This window comes from Hyperolius riggenbachi, chromosome 5 (assembly GCF_040937935.1).
Source record: "Hyperolius riggenbachi isolate aHypRig1 chromosome 5, aHypRig1.pri, whole genome shotgun sequence".
Lineage (NCBI taxonomy): Eukaryota > Metazoa > Chordata > Amphibia > Anura > Hyperoliidae > Hyperolius > Hyperolius riggenbachi.
Genome location: NC_090650.1, coordinates 432,505,354 through 432,526,872, shown reverse-complemented (window position 1 = coordinate 432,526,872; position 21,519 = coordinate 432,505,354). Strand labels below are relative to the sequence as shown.

Genomic DNA, 21,519 nt, shown 5'->3' with positions numbered 1-21,519 from the left:
CAAATGCCGATTGGTGCACACAGCTCCTCCTACACAAATGCCGATTGGTGCACACAGCTCCTCCTACACAAATGCCGATTGGTGCACACAGCTCCTCCTACACAAATGCCGATTGGTGCACACAGCTCCTCCTACACAAATGCCGATTGGTGCACACAGCTCCTCCTACACAAATGCCGATTGGTGCACACAGCTCCTCCTACACAAATGCCGATTGGTGCACACAGCTCCTCCTACACAAATGCCGATTGGTGCACACAGCTCCTCCTACAGTAATGCTGATTGGTGCACACAGCTCCTCCTACACAAATGCCGATTGGTGCACACAGCTCCTCCTACAATTATGCCGATTGGTGCACATAGCTCCTCTTACAGTAACGCTAATTGGTGCATATAGCTCCTCCTACAATTATGCTAACTGGTGCAAACCGCTCCTCCTACTGTGATGCTGATTGGTTCACACAGCTCCTCCTACAGTGATGCTGATTGGTGCACACAGCTCCTCCTACAATGATGTTGATTGGTTCACACAGCTCCTCCTGGCACATTCCTGGGCTCTGATGCATTCACCGTCACATACACTGTACATTAAGCAGCAGATATCTGAAGCATAACCTCTGTGTTCCCCTACATATAACGTTTTATTCGCATTGAGCTCTGCATGTCCTTATCTCTGCATGTGCCGCGTGCATGTCCGGAGGGCGCTGCCCCCCACCCCCACCCCCGCATGACTGGGATAATGCTCATTTATATATATGCTGTTTATTTATTTTCAATTTGTTCTGCATGTTTTGCTCAGCTGCATTTATTAATTTTTTCCTTTTTTTTCTCTTTTATTTGGCTTTTGGTAAAATTCTTTAACCCTTCCCTCACCCTGCTCGAATTTAGCCTTGGAGGGTAAGCACCTGTCATGTGTCTTGTCTTGCCACTTTTTACCATCCTCATTGGCTGTTATAGGGTGTCCGTGAAATGTTGCCTAGCAACGCGCTAACAGTATTGTGGTTACTTAGCCATTCTGCCTCCATATTGTCATCCTATCCTGAAGACTGCGCACTGACTGTGATCATGTGATCGTTAATGTAATTAGAATAGGACTTCAGGATTTTATTTTATTGTCTCGTCCCAGCCCTTGAGTGACTCAGCCGCAGCACTCGGGTTTATTAAAGAACGCCTGAAGCAAGAGGGACATAGAGGATGCCATATTTATTTGCCTTTAAACAATGCATATTGCCTGGCTGTCCTGCTGATCCTCTGCCTCTAATACTTTTAGCCACAGCCCCTGAACAAGCATGCAGATCAGGTGCTCTGACTGAAATCAGACTGGATTAACTGCATGCTTGTTTACTGGAATCCGGCATGTGTACGTGCCTTTAAACGATGGGTCGTCAGACCCGACCACGGGGCGGCCGTTCTAGCGACAGTTTTCCTGTGTGTACAGTCTGTCGGCGTGCTTCCGCGCCTTAAGGTGTGTGTTTCAGACGCTACTGATGCTTGGAAGACAAGCAGTACTGCCACGCAACTGGTATTGTTTAAACTTACCTAAGTAAGGCTTCCCACATCCTCTTCGAGATCTATTGCTGGGATCTGTTGCATCTGCACATCAGTGAGCAAGCAGGGCCACACCTCACACCTGGTCGGTAGCACGGAGCCACCTGGACTCTGCAGAAAAAGCCCCTGCACAGTGCAGCTATGCTTGTTTACAGACGGGAGCCGCATACCTCTCGACAAGCCCTTGTTAACGAAGTTCTAGGGGGCCCCAGCGCTAGATCAGTGGGGGGGGGGGGGTTCAAGGTTTCTCTCTACTGAGGTAAGTGTCTTAATAGGGCACTTTTTTCCTTACAGGTACACTTTAAAAGGAAATAAATATGGCAGCCTCCATATCCTTCTGACTTCAGTTGTCCTTGAAAAATATTGCTAAATCCTTAGTTGTCGATCCCACCTACCGTCATGTTAAATATTATGGGCCTCTACCCTCCGGACTTACATTCAGTAGACCCTGAACAAAGCATGCAGATCAGGTGGTCTGACTGAAGTGTAACTGGATTAGCTGCATGCTTGTTTCAGGTGTGTGATTTAGATACTACTACAGCCAGATAGATCAGCATTACTGCCAGGTAACTGGTATGGTTTATAAGTATGGTGGCGTAGTGGTTAGTGCTCTCGCCTTGCAGTGCTGGCTTCCCTCTAAATTGGCCCTAGACCAGTGATGGCAAACCTTGGCACTCCAGCTGTGGTGGAACTACAAGTCCCATCAGGTATTGCAATACTCTGACAGCTCTAAGCATAACTCGGGGAGGCAGAGGCATGATGGGATTTGTAGTTTGGTCACAGCTGGAGTGCCAAGGTTTGCCATCACTGGCCTAGACCACGATACATACATAGACATATGACTAATGGTAGGGACTAGATTGTGAGCCCCTCTGAGGCACAGTTAACTGACAGAACAATATACTCTGTACAGCGCTGCGTAATATGTCGGCACTATATAAATACTAAATTATAATAAGGAAATAAATATTGCAGCCTCCATATTCTTATCACTTCAGTTGTCCTTTAAGGAATTTGTAGAACTGTTTTTATCAAGTTGACTTGCTGAAGCTCCGGCAATTTTACTTATTAAAATGTGAAAACTCGAGTTCTCTGATGTTTTGGGCCCTGTCGTTGGGTGGCGGTGCAGAGAGACGCTGTATCAGTAGCTGCACTTACTGGTGTCTGCGGTGCAGAGAGACGCTGTATCAGTAGCTGCACTTACTGGTGTCTGGGATGCAGCTTCAGTCCTTCAGTATAGAGGTGTTCAGCTAAAAGCCAGTGTCAGACCTCTGCACACAGTCAGCTGCTCGCTAGTGCCCAGTACAGGCAGCGGAGAGGCAACTGTCCCCTGGAGGATCATCTAAGGACGGGGATGGCTGCATGCAGACTTAACCAGGGGCAGGGTCTTGCTGCCTGGTGACCGCATCGCATGTCATACACCTACATACGGGGTTATGAATGATGCCATCAGTAACAGCCACCAGGCACTAGATGGATGGAAGAACGGTGTCTGAACTCTGCAGTAAGCGACGTTCAGTTGTTTACTTGAAAGAGGCCTTAGCAACGCAAAGCTGAGTATCCAAGCAACATACTGTATAACCCCACTGCCAAATCCAGCGCATTGCTCACATGCCTTCCCCAATCCCACATAAGCCGGGATCTTCACCGGCCTCGGGGCCTGTCCAGTAAGACATCATCCACAGCTTTCCTGGCGGCTGGATACTCGGAATCTTAGAAAAGAACAGTTTGCTGGAAGCTTGGACAATGGTCTCTTAAAGTGTAACTTTCGGGCATAAAATCAGAAATCCATTCCTTATTTTTATCTGGTAAACAAGTAATAAGGATGCTAACCAGGCAATCCAAACGTTAAAATCACTATTACTTTTCTTGTTTATAAATGATCATTCCCCAGTTTACCTGACTCTTATTTGGTACGTTGCCGCACAAAGGAAGTTGCAGGGCATGCTGGGTTGTCTTTTTTTGCTTCTTTATTTCCCCTCTGACTTAACTAATGTACAGAAGCAAAAAAGGACAACCCAGCATGCCCTGCAACTTCCTTTGTGCGGCAACGTACCAAATAAGAGTCAGGTAAACTGGGGAATGATCATTTATAAACAAGAAAAGTAATAGCGATTTTAACTTTTGGATTGCCTGGTTAGCATCCGTATTACTTGTTTACCAGATAAAAATAAAGAATTTATTTTTTATTTCATGCCCGACAGTTAACCAGAGACTATAATAAGTGTTATACATACCTGGGGCTTCCTCCAGCCCCATCCGCACGGATCGCTCTCACGCCGCCATCCTCAGACGACTTTGTCTTCTGTACGGGGTCCCGTAACTTCGGCCAGTCTGCTCAAGAGAAGTGCGCCCTCTACGTCCTCTAGATACGCAGAGGGCGCACTTCTCTTGTGCAGACTGGCCGCGGCTGGCCGAAGTAACAGGACCCGGTACTGAAGACTGAGAAGGCTGAGGACGGCGGAATGAGAGCGATTTAAGAAAGTTTCACATTCTGATTCAATCATAAAATCCAACTTTCAGATCCATTATTTTTCCTTTTTTTAATTCACCAAAGAATTGTATCACATCGATTTCCGACGCAGTTTTTTGTACAATTTGATCATAAAAAGTGTTGAAAGATCGAATCTGAAGGAAAAATTGTATTGATAATGGGCTCCTTAAATGCTCCACCACAGACGGGCTTTATAAGGGAAATATGGAGGCTGCTAGTGCTGACAACTAGAGATGGTCAGATGCAATACAAATCCCATGCAGCTTGGAATTGGGCCAATCAGCGTTAACAGGAAGTGCGTTTCATTGGCCCAGTTCCAAGCTGCATGCAATTTGCATGCAAGTCTGACTTGTTAGATTCTGATTGGCCATCTCTACTGACAACCTAAATAAAGCTCATTACCTGGCTGTACTGCTGATCCCCTTCCCTCTGGTAATATTCATCAGGAGGGCCAGATTCCCTGATCTGCATGCTTGTCCCAGGCTAAGGATTTAGGATCCTTAATACGCTACGCATGGACGCTACGATTTTGTCTGCTGAGACAATTGGCTATGATCTGCTGTGCTAGACAACTATATCATAACGGTTTTCCTCTGTTATCATTCATCCCCTATCCCTCTCCATAGAGCTGAACAGAGTGTCTGTACAGTGCTCATTCCTAAAATGGAATGATCCCGTATGTTAGTTATTAAAGGAATACTGTAGGGGGGTCGGGGGGAAAATGAGTTAAACTTACCCGGGGCTTCTAATGGTCCCCCACATACATCCTGTGCCCGCGCAGCCACTCGCCGATGCTCCGGCCCCGCCTCCGGTTCACTTCTGGAATTTCAGACTTTAAAGTCTGAAAACGACTGCGCCTGCGTTGCCATGTCCTCGCGCCCGCTGATGTCACTAGGAGCATACTGCGCAGGCCCAGTACAGTCTGCACCTGCGCAGTACGATCCTCCTGGTGACGTCAGCGGGAGCGAGGACACGGCAACGCAGGCGCAGTGGTTTTTAGACTATAAATTCTGAAATTCCAGAAGTGAACAGGACGTCTGCGGGGGACCATTAGAAGCCCCGGGTAACTTCAACTCATTTTCCCCTGACCCCCCCCCCCTACAGTATCCCTTTAAGCTCTCCTATGGGCCTGAACAGCCAGGCAACAGTGGCATATGTAGGCAAAATGGCACCTAGGGGAAGAACTAAAACTGCGCCCCATGGAAAGTAATGGGGCTGAGGGCAATTGGAAGGAGGCGGTGACAAGGCCACAGCGCGAAGTGGGCGTGTCCAGCCTGAAGTGAAGAATGACCGACCCCAATTAAAGTCAGCCACTTAGTAACAGCATTCAGTCACAAGGGGACATTTATCACGACTGTCTGAGACAAAATATTGGTAGGTTTTTAGAAATCCGTGCAGAATTGTCTCAGTTATCTTAAGAAATCACTAAATAGTGCACATTCCTTCTTACACTGTTAGGAATAGGAGGAGTTAGGAAGGCTTCTCAGGCAGTGCAGTGTGTAAGGGGAATTGCTGTACATCTGCTGTATTGCATCAATGCCCAGCACTGAAAGGGTTAAGCACAGAACCGCTTCACAGGACTCCTGGCAGCTGGGGGGAGGAGCACTTCACAAAATCATGTCTAGCCTGCATGCTGCACTATCTGTAGAAGTGCTGTTAAGCACTTCTTAATCTGCGACAGTTTAGGGATGGATTTGCACTTTTCTTAACTGTGGTGCAGCTCTTGAAATTCACGCTAAACTGCCGGTATCAAGTAGGATTTGAGAAGTTTCTTACTATGATTCAGAACAGTTCCTCTGCTGGTTAGAACAGTTTAAGAAGAAAAAAAACTGTCAGTAATGCTTTGATGCTTTGATAAATCTGGCCCACAGACTTCAGCATCATGGCCACCTCGTAGCAGCACCCCATGAGAGGCCCCAGTATCAGACGGCCACTCAGTAACCAATCAGACCCCCAGCTCTGTACCCTGCATCTTCCTGATGGCTGAGGTAAGGTGACAGCAGCACTCGTGTGTCCCGATACTCTTCAGCTAGGCCAGAATTCATGGCCACCCTGTTTTCAGGTGTTACACACAGTGCAGATTATTCAGACAGTGTCCTTCCTATCCCAACGCAGAATCCCCTCAGCTGCAGGAAACTAGTGTATGAACTACAACTTTCAGTGGGTGGGGGGAGGGGCATTTGTATTGTTGTGGCTCGCAGTTCGCAAAAAAGAATAAAATTAACCTGATACCTTAGTGAAATCCATGCTAATGTATGTCCTTCTGTATTCTTTGATTAGGTGCTTTAATGTCAGCGCTGCGTAATATGTTGGCGCTTTATAAATACAATAAATAAATAAATGTTTATATTACCGGTTATTTTTCTTAGAGCACCACCTAGTGGATGTTTTGGATGCAGCAGGTTTTAACGCAGGACTCTGTCTTTCAGATACAGCCGCAGGAGATCAGCCCGCCTCCGACTGCTAATTTGGATCGCACAAACGACAAAGTGTATGAGAACGTGACCGGCCTGGTGAAAGCTGTGATAGAGATGTCTAGTAAAATCCAGCCGGCCCCTCCGGAGGAGTACGTCCCCATGGTCAAGGTGAGGTGCTCGTTTTATCAAAAACATCTCAGACTTTATGTGGCTGTCCTGTATAGGGATGGTCAGAGAGGTGCTAATCATTCCGAATTGATGGACATTGATTGGCTGCACTTCCAGAAGGCATTTCCACACTTTCCGTAGAAATTAACAAAAGATAAACAATTTCTCTCGGTCAGAGGCCACCCCTCGAGCTGACTGTGTTCTCTTCGATTCTGCAGTCAAGTCATCTGATCCTTTAGTTACCGTATATCACAGCGGATAGGCTGACTTTTTAACACCAAATTGTGGGTATAAAGTATGTGAGTCTATTGGAGAATGCTGCAGAAGGTATAGCTACCTGTCCTTGGTCCGGCTTGCAACTGACCACTAGAGCTCCAGGCTCACCTCGATCACATGACAGAGCTCCAGGCTCACTGCGGTCACATGACAGAGCTCCAGGCTCACTGCGGTCACATGACAGAGCTCCAGGCTCACTGCGGTCACATGACAGAGCTCCAGGCTCACCGCGGTCACATGACAGAGCTCCAGGCTCACCTCGATCACATGACAGAGCTGCAGGCTCACCGCGGTCACATGACAGTGCTCCCGGCTCGCCGCGGTCACATGACAGTGCTCCCGGCTCGCCGCGGTCACATGACAGTGCTCCCGGCTCGCCGCGGTCACATGACAGTGCTCCCGGCTCGCCGCGGTCACATGACAGTGCTCCCGGCTCGCCGCGGTCACATGACAGCGCTCCCGGCTCGCCGCGGTCACATGACAGCGCTCCCGGCTCGCCGCGGTCACATGACAGCGCTCCCGGCTCGCCGCGGTCACATGGCAGCGCTCCCAGCTCGCCGCGGTCACATGACAGTGCTCCCGGCTCGCCAGTGACCCAGGCTCGCCGCGGTCACATGACAGTGCTCCCGGCTCGCCGCGGTCACGTGACAGTGCTCCCGGCTCGCCGCGGTCACGTGACAGGGCTCCCGGCTCGCCGCGGTCACGTGACAGGGCTCCCGGCTCGCCGCGGTCACGTGACAGGGCTCCCGGCTCGCCGCGCTCACGTGACAGGGCTCCCGGCTCGCCGCGGTCACGTGACAGGGCTCCCGGCTCGCCGCGGTCACGTGACAGGGCTCCCGGCTCGCCGCGGTCACGTGACAGGGCTCCCGGCTCGCCGCGGTCACGTGACAGGGCTCCCGGCTCGCCGCGGTCACGTGACAGGGCTCCCGGCTCGCCGCGGTCACGTGACAGGGCTCCCGGCTCGCCGCGGTCACGTGACAGGGCTCCCGGCTCGCCGCGGTCACGTGACAGGGCTCCCGGCTCGCCGCGGTCACGTGACAGGGCTCCCGGCTCGCCGCGGTCACCTGACAGGGCTCCAGGCTCGCCGCGGTCACATGACAGGGCTCCAGGCTCGCCGCGGTCACATGACAGAGCTCCAGGCTCGCCGCGGTCACATGACAGAGCTCCAGGCTCACTGCAGTTATGATAGTGCTCTAGCTGCACAGGCCACTAGTTGATGCAAGCTGGACCAAGAACTGATAGCTATACCTGTTGGCATCACGCTCTGCACAGGGGGAGACGGCAGCACATTGGGAGGGGGTTGTAGGCCTATTAGCAGGCCTATTTTTTTAGGCCTAAAGTGGGGGGGGGGGTTCAGCGTAGAATCTGCAGAACAGGGAAATGTTTTGCAGTTGATAATTTCTGGGGGACAGTTTCATTGTTAAGATATGCAGTAGCAGCCCCACAACATGCCGCTTGGTGATTGGGTGAGCATCATGATGGGGAGGGACCTTTTGCACACAATCAGGATAAAGGCGGAGCGGAGATGACGAGGGATAGCAGTCGCTCTGTAGTGCCGCTTGTCCATCACAACCTCTTACTTTCATTCAGCTCAGGATTCCCTTAAAGGATACCAGAGCCGAATGACAATGGAGCCACTAAAGTGACCACTTTATTGTCTCCGTGGCCTAACTATGGTGAAAGGAGGGGGAGTAGTTTAATATTCAGCTGTACCAGTGCTGTGTTGGGTCTCCTCTAATCTCCCTGAGGCCTGGGACCCTCTAGAAAATGCTATTGCCATTGCTAGCGATTTGTGGTGGAGCTTTGGGAGTGACTTCCCTGCTCCTATACTATGCATTAGGGATGGAAATGCTCCCAAAATGCTGCATATCCTGCGATTGGGACTTGCCTAATGGCAATCGCTCTAGTGGAATCTGTCCCATCCATTTACATTGGCAGAGCGATTAGGGAAATCGTTAGCAATTGAAAGCGCTCCCTAAACTCTCAGAAAACGCTCTAGTTTGTTCCAGCCCTAACAGCCACGCCCTCTATGCTGCACACCTCTGGCTCCAATGCATGTCATGTGATCGGGAACTGGAGGTACGGAAGCACAGAGCATGCAGCTGCCAGGAAGAACAGAAGAGCTATGATGCAGCGCTGTTGAACCCCCATACGCACGCTCAACAGCGGTCTTTTATGCTTTCACAACTTTTGTCGTGAAACAAGTTGAAACCCCTAAAAAAAGTATTTTGCTATTGTTCAAAGAGCTGATAAGAAGTCAATCCAACTGTTAAGCTGGCCATACACTAGGCCGATTCCCCGCCGATCGACAGCAGAGTCGATCACTGAGATCGAATCTGCTGTCACATCGCTCACGCTACACGCTAAATTTCGTTCTCTTTCCTCCCGAAATAGATCAATCCCAGCGATCACTCCGTGCGGGAAATTACCGTTGATCGCCCGCGGGTAGGGAGCGTGTCGCTAGCGGCGTTCGAGTGCCCGACGACCGACGCAATACAGCTGCAATACATTACCTGCTCCGCCGGCGCGACTCCCCAGGTCTCCGCTGTCTTCTTCTCCACTCTGGTCTGGTCTCCGGGTCCGGCATGCTTCACTTCGTCCTGTCCCGTCCTGAGGGCGCTCTACTGTTTAAACTTCCCCCAGACAGGAAGAAGTGAAGCATGCCGGAGACCAGAGCGGAGAAGAAGACAGCGGAGACCAGGGGAGTTGCGCCGGCAGAGCAGGTAGTGCATGCGGGGGGGGGGGGGGGTAAGCTTGAGCGGCGGCAGCACCACCACCACAGATTGTGAACGGTTTCAGGCTGAAATCGATTCACAATCTGTTTGCAGTAAGGTGACCATACGATCCCTCTCTGATCAGATTCGATCAGAGAGGGATCTATCTGTTGGTCGAATCTGATGGCAAATCGACCAGTATATGGCTACCTTTAGACTGACTTCTTATCAGTCTTATCAGCTCTTTGAACAATAGCAAAATACTTTTTTTAGGGGTTTCAACTTGTTTCACAACAAAAGTTGTGAAAGCATAAAATTTTGCAGTGGGTCCTATGGGTTGTTGCTGCACCCCGGCTCAAACTGACACAGACACATTGTCACCCTCTGGACTGGAAAGCAGTGTACTGTCATTCTTTACTGCTTACAATGATGCGCATTTGAAGCTCTCAAGGGCCACATAATATGGCAAGGAGGGCCGCATGTTTATCACCTGTGCTATATGTTGTAAATAACCGTTCTCCTTCATCCTCAGGGGGTCGGTCTGGCGCTGCGGACGTTGCTGGCCACTGTTGATGAGACGATTCCTGTTCTTCCAGCAAGTACGCACAGAGAGGTGAGTGCTTCTCGTCACATCATTTATACCAACATACTGAGCGTTTGTGTGAGGTGGGTGGAAGAGGCGCTCTCTGGCGCCCTCATCTGGATACATGATCACCATGCTAGCCATCACTGGGGAACACACGTTCCCGCTCACAGGATGACTACACTGCAGTTATAGTCTTCTATGCTGGCCTTCTTATATGGGTACCCTACAAGGAAGAGGCATCTGCTGGCTTCTAGTTCACCTTTTGCTGCCACATGTTAATAATAATTACAGATGAAATATTTGTCAGGGCTGCTGCTTGTGGTTCTCTGTTTTCGGGCATAGGCTCTGAATACCTGAGAACAAAGGATTTCCCATAAGAGACATCGGTCCTTATCCAATAAACCTTTTCTACAAAGTTTTCTCTTAGGAGATCATTTTTCATCTGTTTAAAATAACTGTGCAGTCGAAATTATTCTTAGTATTTTCTGGCTTGCTGGTGGCTTAAAAGGCATTTTATTTATAATGTGAAAATACCAACTTGGAGAAAACTTACGAGTTGTATAAGGAATGGCCAATGGGCCCGCTCCAATGTACCTCGTCTCCTAAGTTTTCTCCCAGGAGATCATTTTCACCTTGTCTAAAATAAAATAATTAACTTTTCAGCACTTAGCAGTTGATAAAATAGGTGAGAGAGAAATCTTTAACTTATTTTGAGTATTTTCTTGTTTGGTGGGAGCTTTAAAGAGACTCCGTAAAAAAATTGCATCCTGTTTTTTATCATCCTACTAGTTCCAAAAGCTATTCTAATGTGCTCTGGCTTACTGCAGCACTTTATACTATCACCATCTCTGTAATAAATCAACTTATCTCTCTCTTGTCAGACTTGTCAGCCTGTGTCTGGAAGGCTGCCAAGTTCTTCAGTGTTGTGGTACTGTGATGCATCTCCCCTCTCCAGGCCCCTCTATGCACACTGCCTGTGTATTATTTAGATTAGAGCAGCTTCTCTCTTCTCTCATCTTTTACAAGCTGGATAAATCCTCCTCTGAGCTGGCTGGGCTTTCACATACAGAGGAATTACATACAGGCAGAGCTGTCTGCACTCTGCAGGAAGAAACAGCCTGACACTTCAGTGGAAGATAGCTGCAGGGGGAAAGAAACACACAAATGATCTCTTGAGATTGAAAAGGAAGGCTGTATACAGCCTGCTTGTGTATGGATGTATTTTCTATGTGTGGACATACTGTACATCAACCTACTTCCTGTTTTGGTGGCCATTTTGTTTGTTTACAAACAAACTTTTTAAAACTGTTTTTAACCACTTTTAATGCGGCGAGGAGCGGCGAAATTGTGACAGAGGGTAATAGGAGATGTCCCCTAACGCACTGGTATGTTTACTTTTGAGCGATTTTAACAATACAGATTCTCTTTAACCTCTTGAGGACCGCAGTGTTAAACCCTCCTTAAGACCAGGCCATTTTTTTCTACAAATAGGCCACTGCAGCTTTAAGGCCTAGCTGCAGGGCCGCACAACTCGGCACATGCCCCCCACCACCACCACCACCACCTTCCTTTTCTCCCTCCTTCCTTTTCTAAAATCCCTCCCTCCCCCCCAGCCAGCCAATCCTGGCGATAAGCTGTCATAGGCTTCTGCCTATGAGAGCCGATCGCTCTCCTGTGTCCCAGGGGGACAGCCGTGTCACAAGGCTTTCCCCAGTACAGCGCTGATGCAGATTGCAGCGCTGCACAGTTATTAGACGGCGGTTTCGCTGTCTAACAGTTTCCGAGCGGCGATCGCCGCTGGGAGACTGGAGGCAGAGCGGAGCTCCACCTACCAAGCAGGAGATGCGCGCGATCTCCTGCATTAGCCAGCCCCAGGACTTGACGCCAATTGGTGTTAGGCGGTCCTGGGGCTGCCGCCACGGTCACGCCCATTGGCGTGACGCGGTCATTGAGCAGTTAAAGAGAGCCTGAGGCGGGCTCATAAAATATATAAAAAAGTATGCTTCCTGATCCGGGGGGCTGAGCGGATCAAGTAGCTGCCAAAACCGCTGCTCCTGTAGGCTGCAATGGCCCACTTTCACTTTTGTTACCTTTGGGTCACGACATTGGAAGGAGAGAGATATCTCTCTCACAGCGTGCAGGGAGGTGGGGAGCAGGAAGAAAGAGCCCCGCCCAATGGCAGCTCTGGAAAGCCTGTAGGAACGTTCTGAGCAGGGAATCCCTCTCCTCCGATTAGCCTCTGAGATAGCGACAAATATTGTAGCTAATTTAGAGTGGCTATAGGGGGGGGGCAGAGAGCGGCGGTATGGGGACACAGAGGTATGTTATGAGGCAGAGCACATGCTTCTGTGTCCCATCTGCCTCCAAGGAACTGCCTCAGGTTCTCAGAATAATGGGCACAAGTGGGACACAGATGCTGGGGCTGCCTCCTTTATAGTAACTGTCTCTGCACAGAGAAAATGTATCAACTCAGCCAGCAAATGTAACAACTCAGCAGCACAGCCAGTTTAGTGCAGGAATTCCCCGACCTATTATGGCAAGTGTAAACTTTAATATGAATTAGCACACAAAGGTCTAAAATAGACCCCCCGCAAATGTTTTATGAATAGAGGCCAATGTCTCCAACTTCTTATTCCATGACTTTAATATCAACGATACATAAATGATATAAAATCAAAGTGTTTCCGTCTCTCCACTGGAGTTGGGCTTTGATTTCACAAATGTTTTTCTTTTCTCATTTCAGATTGAGATGGCACAGAAGCTCCTGAACTCGGACCTGGCGGAGCTCATCAACAAGATGAAGCTGGCTCAGCAGTACGTCATGACGAGCCTCCAGCAGGAGTACAAGAAGCAGATGCTCACGGCCGCGCACGCGCTGGCTGTGGACGCCAAGAACTTGCTAGACGTTATCGACCAGGCCCGGCTGAAAATGATTGCGCAGTCGCGGCCGCACTAAGCGTCACGGACACGGACTCCTGTTAACGCCTCTTTCTAACACGTTTTCCTTTGGGATTATGTCTAGCCTTCCACCAGCAAGCCCGCCGCCGGCGGGCAGCCACGTCTCCGGTGCCGGGAAGTGCCGGCTGGCGCCGTGGGCCGTTTCCACTCCTTCACCAGGGCCGCCAGGCCGTTGGCGTGGGTTTCTGTTATGTGTCAGTCACCGGAGAGTAAAGTCGGCACGGAACTTTGCTGGATGGAGCACGACGAGGGTCGGAGCCGAGGCACAGCCTAGCAGAGGATGAGGCCCGGCGGTCAAAGCGCGCGCCCACCGCCAGAATCCCCAGCGGGCTGCTGCTACCGGAACAACTGCCTCCTCTTCATTTTATTTCTGCGTCCAATATGCTACGAAGCAGATCCTCTTTCCAAGACTGTTGAGGGACTCGAGACGGATCATCGATCAGTTCACTTTCGTTTATTTTCTACCCCCTGTGGATGTGTGAAATCCTTAAGCGGACACTCAGTGAGAATTATATATATATTTTTTTTATTTTTTTTTCCCCCGCCTTCCACCGGAATAAAGTGCCAGTTTTATTTCTTTATGGGGTGGACTTAGTTTTTGTTGCAGGTTTTGTTTTTTAAATGTATAAATCGCACGTTGCTTCCTGACGACACGTGTGTACAGGCACAGGCGGGTCAGTAGCCCACCAAAGCTGAGGAACTACAAGTCCCAGAATGCCCAGAGGCTGGCAGGGCCACGCTGGGGCTTGTAGATCCCTACCGGATGGGAGGGCATAAAGTTACCCCGTGTCTGAGATCTATACATCCAGAGCCATTAAATATTCCCTTTTTTTTTATAAATATATATATCTGTAATTTATAAATAAATCTTAAGGCTGTGCTAACATTTTACATTCTTGCAGCGTTCTCTATCTCTCTTGTTTAAATCCCAGTTTTGTTTTGTTTTGTTTTTTATGTTTGTCACAACTTTATTACCCTAATAAATTATGAGCACGCGGTTGTGCTGTATTCCCCGCCCCTTTTCCCGGGGAATAGAATTGATTCTCAGGAAGAACTTGTACAGAGCATTTGAGCTAATAATAAAGCAAGAGGTTTGCAAAGCCGCTGGCTGGGATAGTGTCGATGTTTCTCAATGGTTTGATCAGAAGGTAAAAGAAAACGTTTGAGCTTCTAAATCAAGTTGGGCAGCAAAGCAGCTGGGAGACCTCTGAGCATTATGGAGAGCATCCAGATTATTAAAGAATTTCAATAATATTGCTGTTTTTATTGAAATTGTGTAGTCCGTAATTTGTACTAGTATCCTTGAAACGATATCGGTATAAAAAGTTGAATAGCCTGCTGCCATGGTTCACAGGTGACCAGCTCCTTACTGCCGATGGCTTGACATTTCCTTGAACTCCACCCTTTCCCCTCTGACGGAACTCCATGCCCCACCCTCCCATCTGACGGAACTCCTTGCCCCACCCCCTTGAGTCCTGTAGTGACTGCATTGGGGAAGAGGTATTGCAGGCTGTGATCCCTGTCATAGCCATGCCTCCCTAGTGGCTGACAACCAGTGCATAGGTTGCCCATCAGTAAGGAGGTATGGCTATGGTAGAAATCAGTCAGTTCCTTCTGCCTTCCATGACGTGGCCCACTCTACAGCAGATGCCTAGTGAACTGCTGGGGGTGGGACCAAGTTTACATTGCTATGGAGAGAGAAATGCAAGCAGAAACAATGGGAGCTGATTACCACTAATCCACTCCAGCGAGTAACTTTAAATAAAAAAATATATTGTGTTTCTTTGAAAGTATAACCTGTTTTAACAACTTTCTGCAAGATGGATGACTAAACGTGCTATCAGTGGACCTTGACCTAGTGCAAACAGAATTCTATAAACGGCTATTCTGCCACAGTGCAAGCGCGTGCGCATTTGTGCTCTTCAGCCTATGGCATAAAGTGATTTTATTTTTAAATGCGTCTTTATAATATTAATAAAATCTTAGAGAATCTGTATTGTTAAAATCGCACAAAAGTAAACATACCAGTGCGTTAGGGGACATCTCCTATTACCCTCTGTCACAATTTCGCCGCTCCTCGCCGCATTAAAAGTGGTTAAAAACTGTTTTTAAAAGTTTGTTTATAAACAAACAAAATGGCCACCAAAACAGGAAGTAGGTTGATGTACAGTATGTCCACACATAGAAAATACATCCATACACAAGCAGGCTGTATACACCCTTCCTTTTGAATCTCAAGAGATCATTTGTGTGTTTCTTTCCCCCTGCATCTCTCATGCACTGAAGTTTCAGGCTGCTTGTTTTTCTCCTGCAAACAGCTTTGCCCTTGTCTGTAATTCTTCAGTATGTGAAAGCCCAGCCAGCTCAGAGGACGATTTATCCAGCTTGTAAAAGATAAGAGAGAAGAGAGAAGCTGCACTAATCTAAATAATACACAGGCAGTGTGCATAGAGGGGCCTGGAAGGGGGAGTTCATAGCAGAACTACAACACTGAAGAACTTGGCAGCCTTCCAGACACAGGCTGACAAGTCTGACAAGAGAGAGGATAAGCTGATTTATTACAGAGATGGTGATAGTAGAACGTGCTGCAGTAAGCCAGAACACATTAGAATAAATTTTGGAACTTGTAGGATGATAAAAAACAGGATGCAATTTTTGTTACGGAGTCTCTTTAAAGGATATCTGAGGTGACAAATCTAGCTTTACTTACCTGGGGCTTCCTCCAGCCCCTAGAAGTCATGTGTGTCCCTCGCTGCAGCTGTTCTTCTCGGTGGTCCCCTTGGCAGCCTCTGAGGGATCGCCGACCTCCAATGGGTTGGTGTCTTCTGCGCACGCGTGCTCCCACATCATAGGGAGCGTACTGTGCCTGTGCAGTAGTAATACGCAGGTGCAGTACACGCCCGATGACGGCTGCATTCGCTCGGGGTTGGCGATCCGTCAGAGGCTGCCTGCCAGCAGGACCCAGGAGAAGATCAGAGCTGTGGCGAGGGACACACATGACTTCTAGGGGCTGGACGAAGCCCCAGGTAAGTGTAGTTAGATTTAATTTGTCACCTCGGATATCCTTTTGAGTTTTACCAGTTGGATCGGGCAAACCGCCTGTTATCAGTTGCTTGTCACGCATACACACGTCCAATTATCCTCCAACAGACTCATTTTGGATGATAGTTGGGTGGAAATGTTGCACATGTGTAGAGCCTTTAACCATAGACACTAAACAAGCGTGCAGATCAGGAGGTTCTGACTGAAGTCTGACTAGGTTTGCTACATGCTTGTTTCAGGTCTGATTCACACACTACTGCAGGCAAAGAAATCAGGAGGACTGCCAGAAAACTGGTATTGTTTAAAAGGAAATAAATGTCAGCCACCATCTCTTTCTCGCTTCAGGTTCCCTTCAAAATGTTTTAAAAACAGACTTTAGCCACATTGGGCTCTATTCACAAAACTTCTCATACATGACTTATCACCTAAGTGATAAAAATAATTTACAAGCAAAATAATCAAAGTAAGTTGTTCCTGGTTAACGTAATTTAAATATTACTTTTCTTACGTTCATTATATTATATTTTTGCTCTTTGTGAGCTTAAAGGGAACCTAAACTGAGAAGGATGTGGATTTTTCCTTTTAAAATAATACCAGTTGCCCGGCTCTCCTGCTGATCCTGTGTCTCTAATACTTTCAGCCACAGCCCCTGAACAAGCATGCAGATCAGGTGCTCTGACTGACGTCAGACTGGATTAGCTGCATGCTTGTTTCAGGTGTGTGATTCAGACACTACTGCAGCCAAAGATCAGCAGGGCTGCCAGGCAACTGGTATTGTTTACAAGGAAAAATCCATATCCCTCTGTTTAGGTTCCCTTTAAAAATGTTACACAGATTAGGTGAAAGCAGAGGAAACCAGGTGAAAAGTTTTGTGAATTATGCCCATTTACTGTAAGATATGACTCATTAGAAAGCCACATACATAAAAACTTCAAGGACACCTGACCCAAGACAAAACTACCTAAAGTAAGCACCCCCTACCCCCTCTTCAGACAGGAAGAGGCGGGCTTGCTGCAATGTCCCCTCCTATCACCCTGCCCCATTCAATCCTCTTCAAGCAAATCTGTAGTTTTAAAAAAAAAAAGGTCTGAGACCTAAAGGCTCGTGTAGTCCGTAATTTGTAAACTCAGCGGATCGTTCAGAAACAGCCTTATCAGTCTACCTGACAGACTGTACACACGCTGTACTGTCGCTAGAACGCCCGCCTAGCGGAAGGGTCTGACGGACCCGTCGTTCCCTGTAGTACAGCGTGTGTACGAGTCTTTAGACAGCTGGGTTTTGTCGGCGGGACACTCCCATGCTTCCTTCTTGGAGGTTGAAAAAAGACACATAAGGATCGATGTTGAGCGCATTGGACTCTATTCACAATAACGTGCGGTAACTTTTTGGGGGGTGAAAAATTACCTCCAGTGATAATTACCGGTTTTTGTTGTTGTTTTTTTTAGTAGTAGTAGTCATTAAAATTACAGAGTGTAATAAATGTTTGATAAAAGTGCAGTAATTGGTTGGTAATATGTACGGAAATAAAGCTTTTTTCACCACTGTAGGGCAGGCCATTTGCTTGCCACCCATTACACAGAGACGACCCAGGAAAGCCTGTCACATGTAAAGCGGGACCTGAACTCTTGCACAGGACAGAAGGAAAACGTAGAGAAATGCACCCTGTATGTATATAGAGAGTTTAGCCTGTCTAATTCCCCCTCATCTGTGACTAACCACAACTGTAATTTGAGCTGTCAGCTGGCTGCCTCAGCAGAGCAGGTAATTTGTAAACACAGGATGTTAACCCTATGTCTGCTTCCATGAAACACACTGGAGATTTATTTTTTTTTTGTTGGATTTGTATCAGCTGTAATGAAATGTTTTTCTTTAAAGGTAATTATGCTGTTGCTTATCTTTTAGAGCAGAGAGGAATTTCCTCCTCGTCATCTATAAAATCATCTAAAAGACTGTAAGTGCACCTTGAGATTAGACACACTCGTCTTCTCTGTCTTCTGTGTAAAAATGACAACCTCCAGCAAACAAAGCTCAGAAGGCTCCATCCTGAAGGCCAACAGCAGAGAAGTGATAATTATCACCTACCATTTGTAGGTGATAAAATAATCCTTAATTAACACTAACTATTCAATTGAGAATTTCAAACTGTAGATACATTTTGAGGTAATTACTGCACTTTCACCGCAAGAGGTAATTTAGGGAGAAAAAAAAGTGAATTTCAAAATAGAGTTATTTTGGTCAGTATTTATCACTACCTAAATTACCTCATGTGGTAACACATCGTGAATAGAGACCATTGGCTAAGGTGGCGCAATGGGTAAGTTAACATCCTCTCCCCCCCTCCCTGCAGTGGGAGGTGCTGTCCAATATAGATTTTGATTAGGAGGAGCTATGTACTCTTAGCGCACAACACTACCTGTGAGCAGTGCCGTGTTTAGGCCGTGGCCTAGGGCACCGCAGGAGCACCAAAGCAGCAGGCTGAACTGGTGCAGCATTTGCAATCTTGTAAATGCTGCAATCCAGGGAGATCAGGCGAGCTGCCTGTGCAGCAGCCATCTTGCTCTCTGTGCACGTTTGCAATGTGGCTGGCGGCTACAGACTTGGGCAGCATTGGAGATGGAAAGGAAGAGGAAGCTTCTGCACTGAAGCCGAAAAATGAGTGACACTGATGGCTGCTGCTGTGTGAAGGCGAGCTGGCTACCTATACTGAAGGGGGGGGGGGGGGGGGAGGAGGGATTAAGGGAGTCATCTGGCTACCTATACTGGAGGGAAAGGGGGGAGTGGTCATCTGGCTACCTATACTGGAGGGAAAGGGGGGAGGGGTCATCTGGCTACCTATACTAAAGGGGGGAGGGGTCATCTGGCTACCTATACTGGAGAGGAAGGGGGGGAGGGGTCATCTGGCTACCTATACTGGAGGGAAAGGGGGGAGGGGTCATCTGGCTACCTATACTGGAGGGAAAGGGGGGAGGGGTCATCTGGCTACCTATACTGGAGGGAAAGGGGGGAGGGGTCATCTGGCTACCTATACTGGAGGGAAAGGGGGGAGGGGTCATCTGGCTACCTATACTGGAGGGAAAGGGGGGAGGGGTCATCTGGCTTCCTATACTGGGGGAGGGGTCATCTGGCTACCTATACTGGAGGGAAAGGGGGGAGCGGTCATCTGGCTACCTATACTGGGGGAGGGGTCATCTGGCTACCTATACTGGAGGGAAAGGGGGGAGCGGTCATCTGGCTACCTATACTGGGGGAGGGGTCATCTGGCTACCTCTACCAAAGGGGGAGGCTGGTGACAGTGGCCTTGGTGGGTAAAGAGTAGAAATCCGGCCCTGCCTGTGAGCAGATTGTGGCCCTGCTATCACTCACTACAAGGTCATGAAATAACTGGGATGATCCAAATTGGCAGCGCCTGCATTTCATTGGCCCATTTTCAAGCTGCATACCGACTGTAACAGCATTTGCATCATCTGAAAAATTAGCATCTCTGTTGCTATGAACTACAAGTCCCGCCTCCACATCCAAGACACGTGATTTGTACTGTGATAGTTGTAGTTCAGGATAGTCAACAGATGCAAATTGTTCTAAGTTGACTGCTGATTATGCATTTTATATACAGATATATGCAGCTTGAAAACGGACCAATCAAATTTCACCTTGGAAGAATGATGGGACCATTTTCAGCTGCATACATTTGCATACAAAATTTGAATAATGTGTTACTCATCATACGCATCTTATTGACCACCCCTAGTTGTAGCAAACCCAAAATGGATCAAGGCAAATTCTTAGCAAGCTGGTAGATTAGTGAATATAAATGGTGTATGCCTGGAAAAGGCTGGACAACGACGCCTGTTCTCATAGGCCAAATCTGCTTGTCTTTAGAACAACTTCCTCTCCTCTCTGGAGTCAGACCCATTGGCAAATCAGGTGTGACCACACAACACAACATGAGCAAAAGATGCCAATCTACAGTCCCAATATCCCTGTATACATGTATCGGAGTGGATGGAGGAGGCTTCAACCGCACCGACTGGTCAACCCTGGAGGCACCCTGCCTGAAGGAATGGGTGGAGAATGTCGCCTCTTACATAAGCCTCAGTGAGGAGTCATGCATCCCTATGAAGACCTTCAAAGTCTACCCTACCAACAGAAACCCTGGTTTAAAGGAGAACTGTAGTGAGAGAGATATGGAGGCTGTAACCTGCGCAGGAGGATTTCTCAGGCTCCGCTGGGCCGATTTGCATAATTTTTTTTTATTGCACACAGCTATTACTTTGCTAGCTGCGTGCATATTCTGATCGCCGCCGATTCGCCGCTACCCGCCGTGCCGCCCCCCCCCCCCCCCCTTTCCTCCAGACCCCTTGCGCAGCCTGACCAATCAGTGCCAGGCCGCTGCGCTGAGGGGTGGATCGGGATTCCCTCTGACGTCCCGATGTCATCTCGCCCCGTCGCCATGGGGACCGGGGAAGCCCAGCAGGAAAGCCCTGGGCTTTCTACATGATTCCCCCCCCCCCCCCCCCCCCCCCCCCCCCAAAAAAAAAAAAAGTGCTGTGCTGCCCCCTTGCCACGGGAATTGGACCGGCAAGTGGGTTAAGCAATACCAGTTGCCCAACAGCCCTGCTGATCTATTTGGATGAAGTAGTGGCTGAATCACACCAGAAACAAGTATGTCAGATCTGACAATAATGTCAGAAACACCTGATCTGCTGCATGCTTGTTCAGGGCCTATGGCTAAAAGTATTCGAGGCAAAGAATCAGCAGGGCTGCCAGGCAACTGGTATTGATTAAATGGAAATAAATACGGCAGCCTCCGTATACCTCTCACTACAGTTCTCCTTTAACGGCATGCTATGCCTGCTCCAGATCAGAGCTCCCCAACCCTGCCCTCCAGGCCCACCAACAGTACATGTTTTGCAGAAACCCACAAACATCCACAGGTGGGGTAATTAGTGTCTCAGCAGAGCTGATTAATTAACTGGATGTCCACAAAACATGCGCCGTTGGTGGGCCTTGAGCAGGGTTGCTCTCATGAGTGATTACCCGTGATTCAAATGAGGTTTAATTGGCACAGGTTGCACAGGTTGCAAGCCTCACCATGGCACACTTCCACCTTCAAGCCGGAAGGAGGAGGTGCGCCGGTGTGAGGCTTCCAGCGCGACCAATAGGACGTGTGCAAGCTGTTTGGAACGCAGGGGGGAATTATGGGTAAATAACCCCTTGTATCCCCGCCACACACCTGTGCCAATTAAGCCTCATTTAAATCACGAGTAATCACTCATGAGAGCAACCTTGGCCTTGTGGATAGGGATGGGGAACGCT

General features: G+C 48.5%; 1 protein-coding gene across 1 annotated transcript in view; it reads left to right on the top strand.

Annotated features, from left to right (window-relative positions):
* PTK2 (protein tyrosine kinase 2) overlaps window positions 1-14,052 on the top strand; it is a 341,550-nt gene extending 327,498 nt beyond the window's left edge. Inside the window, exons 31-33 of the mRNA XM_068238424.1 lie at window positions 6,472-6,627; window positions 10,150-10,230; window positions 12,947-14,052. Of these exons, the coding sequence (XP_068094525.1) occupies window positions 6,472-6,627; window positions 10,150-10,230; window positions 12,947-13,159 (450 nt within the window). The 3' untranslated portion in view covers window positions 13,160-14,052. The remainder of the gene's footprint in view (window positions 1-6,471; window positions 6,628-10,149; window positions 10,231-12,946) is intronic.
* The last annotated feature ends 7,467 nt before the right edge of the window (window positions 14,053-21,519 follow it).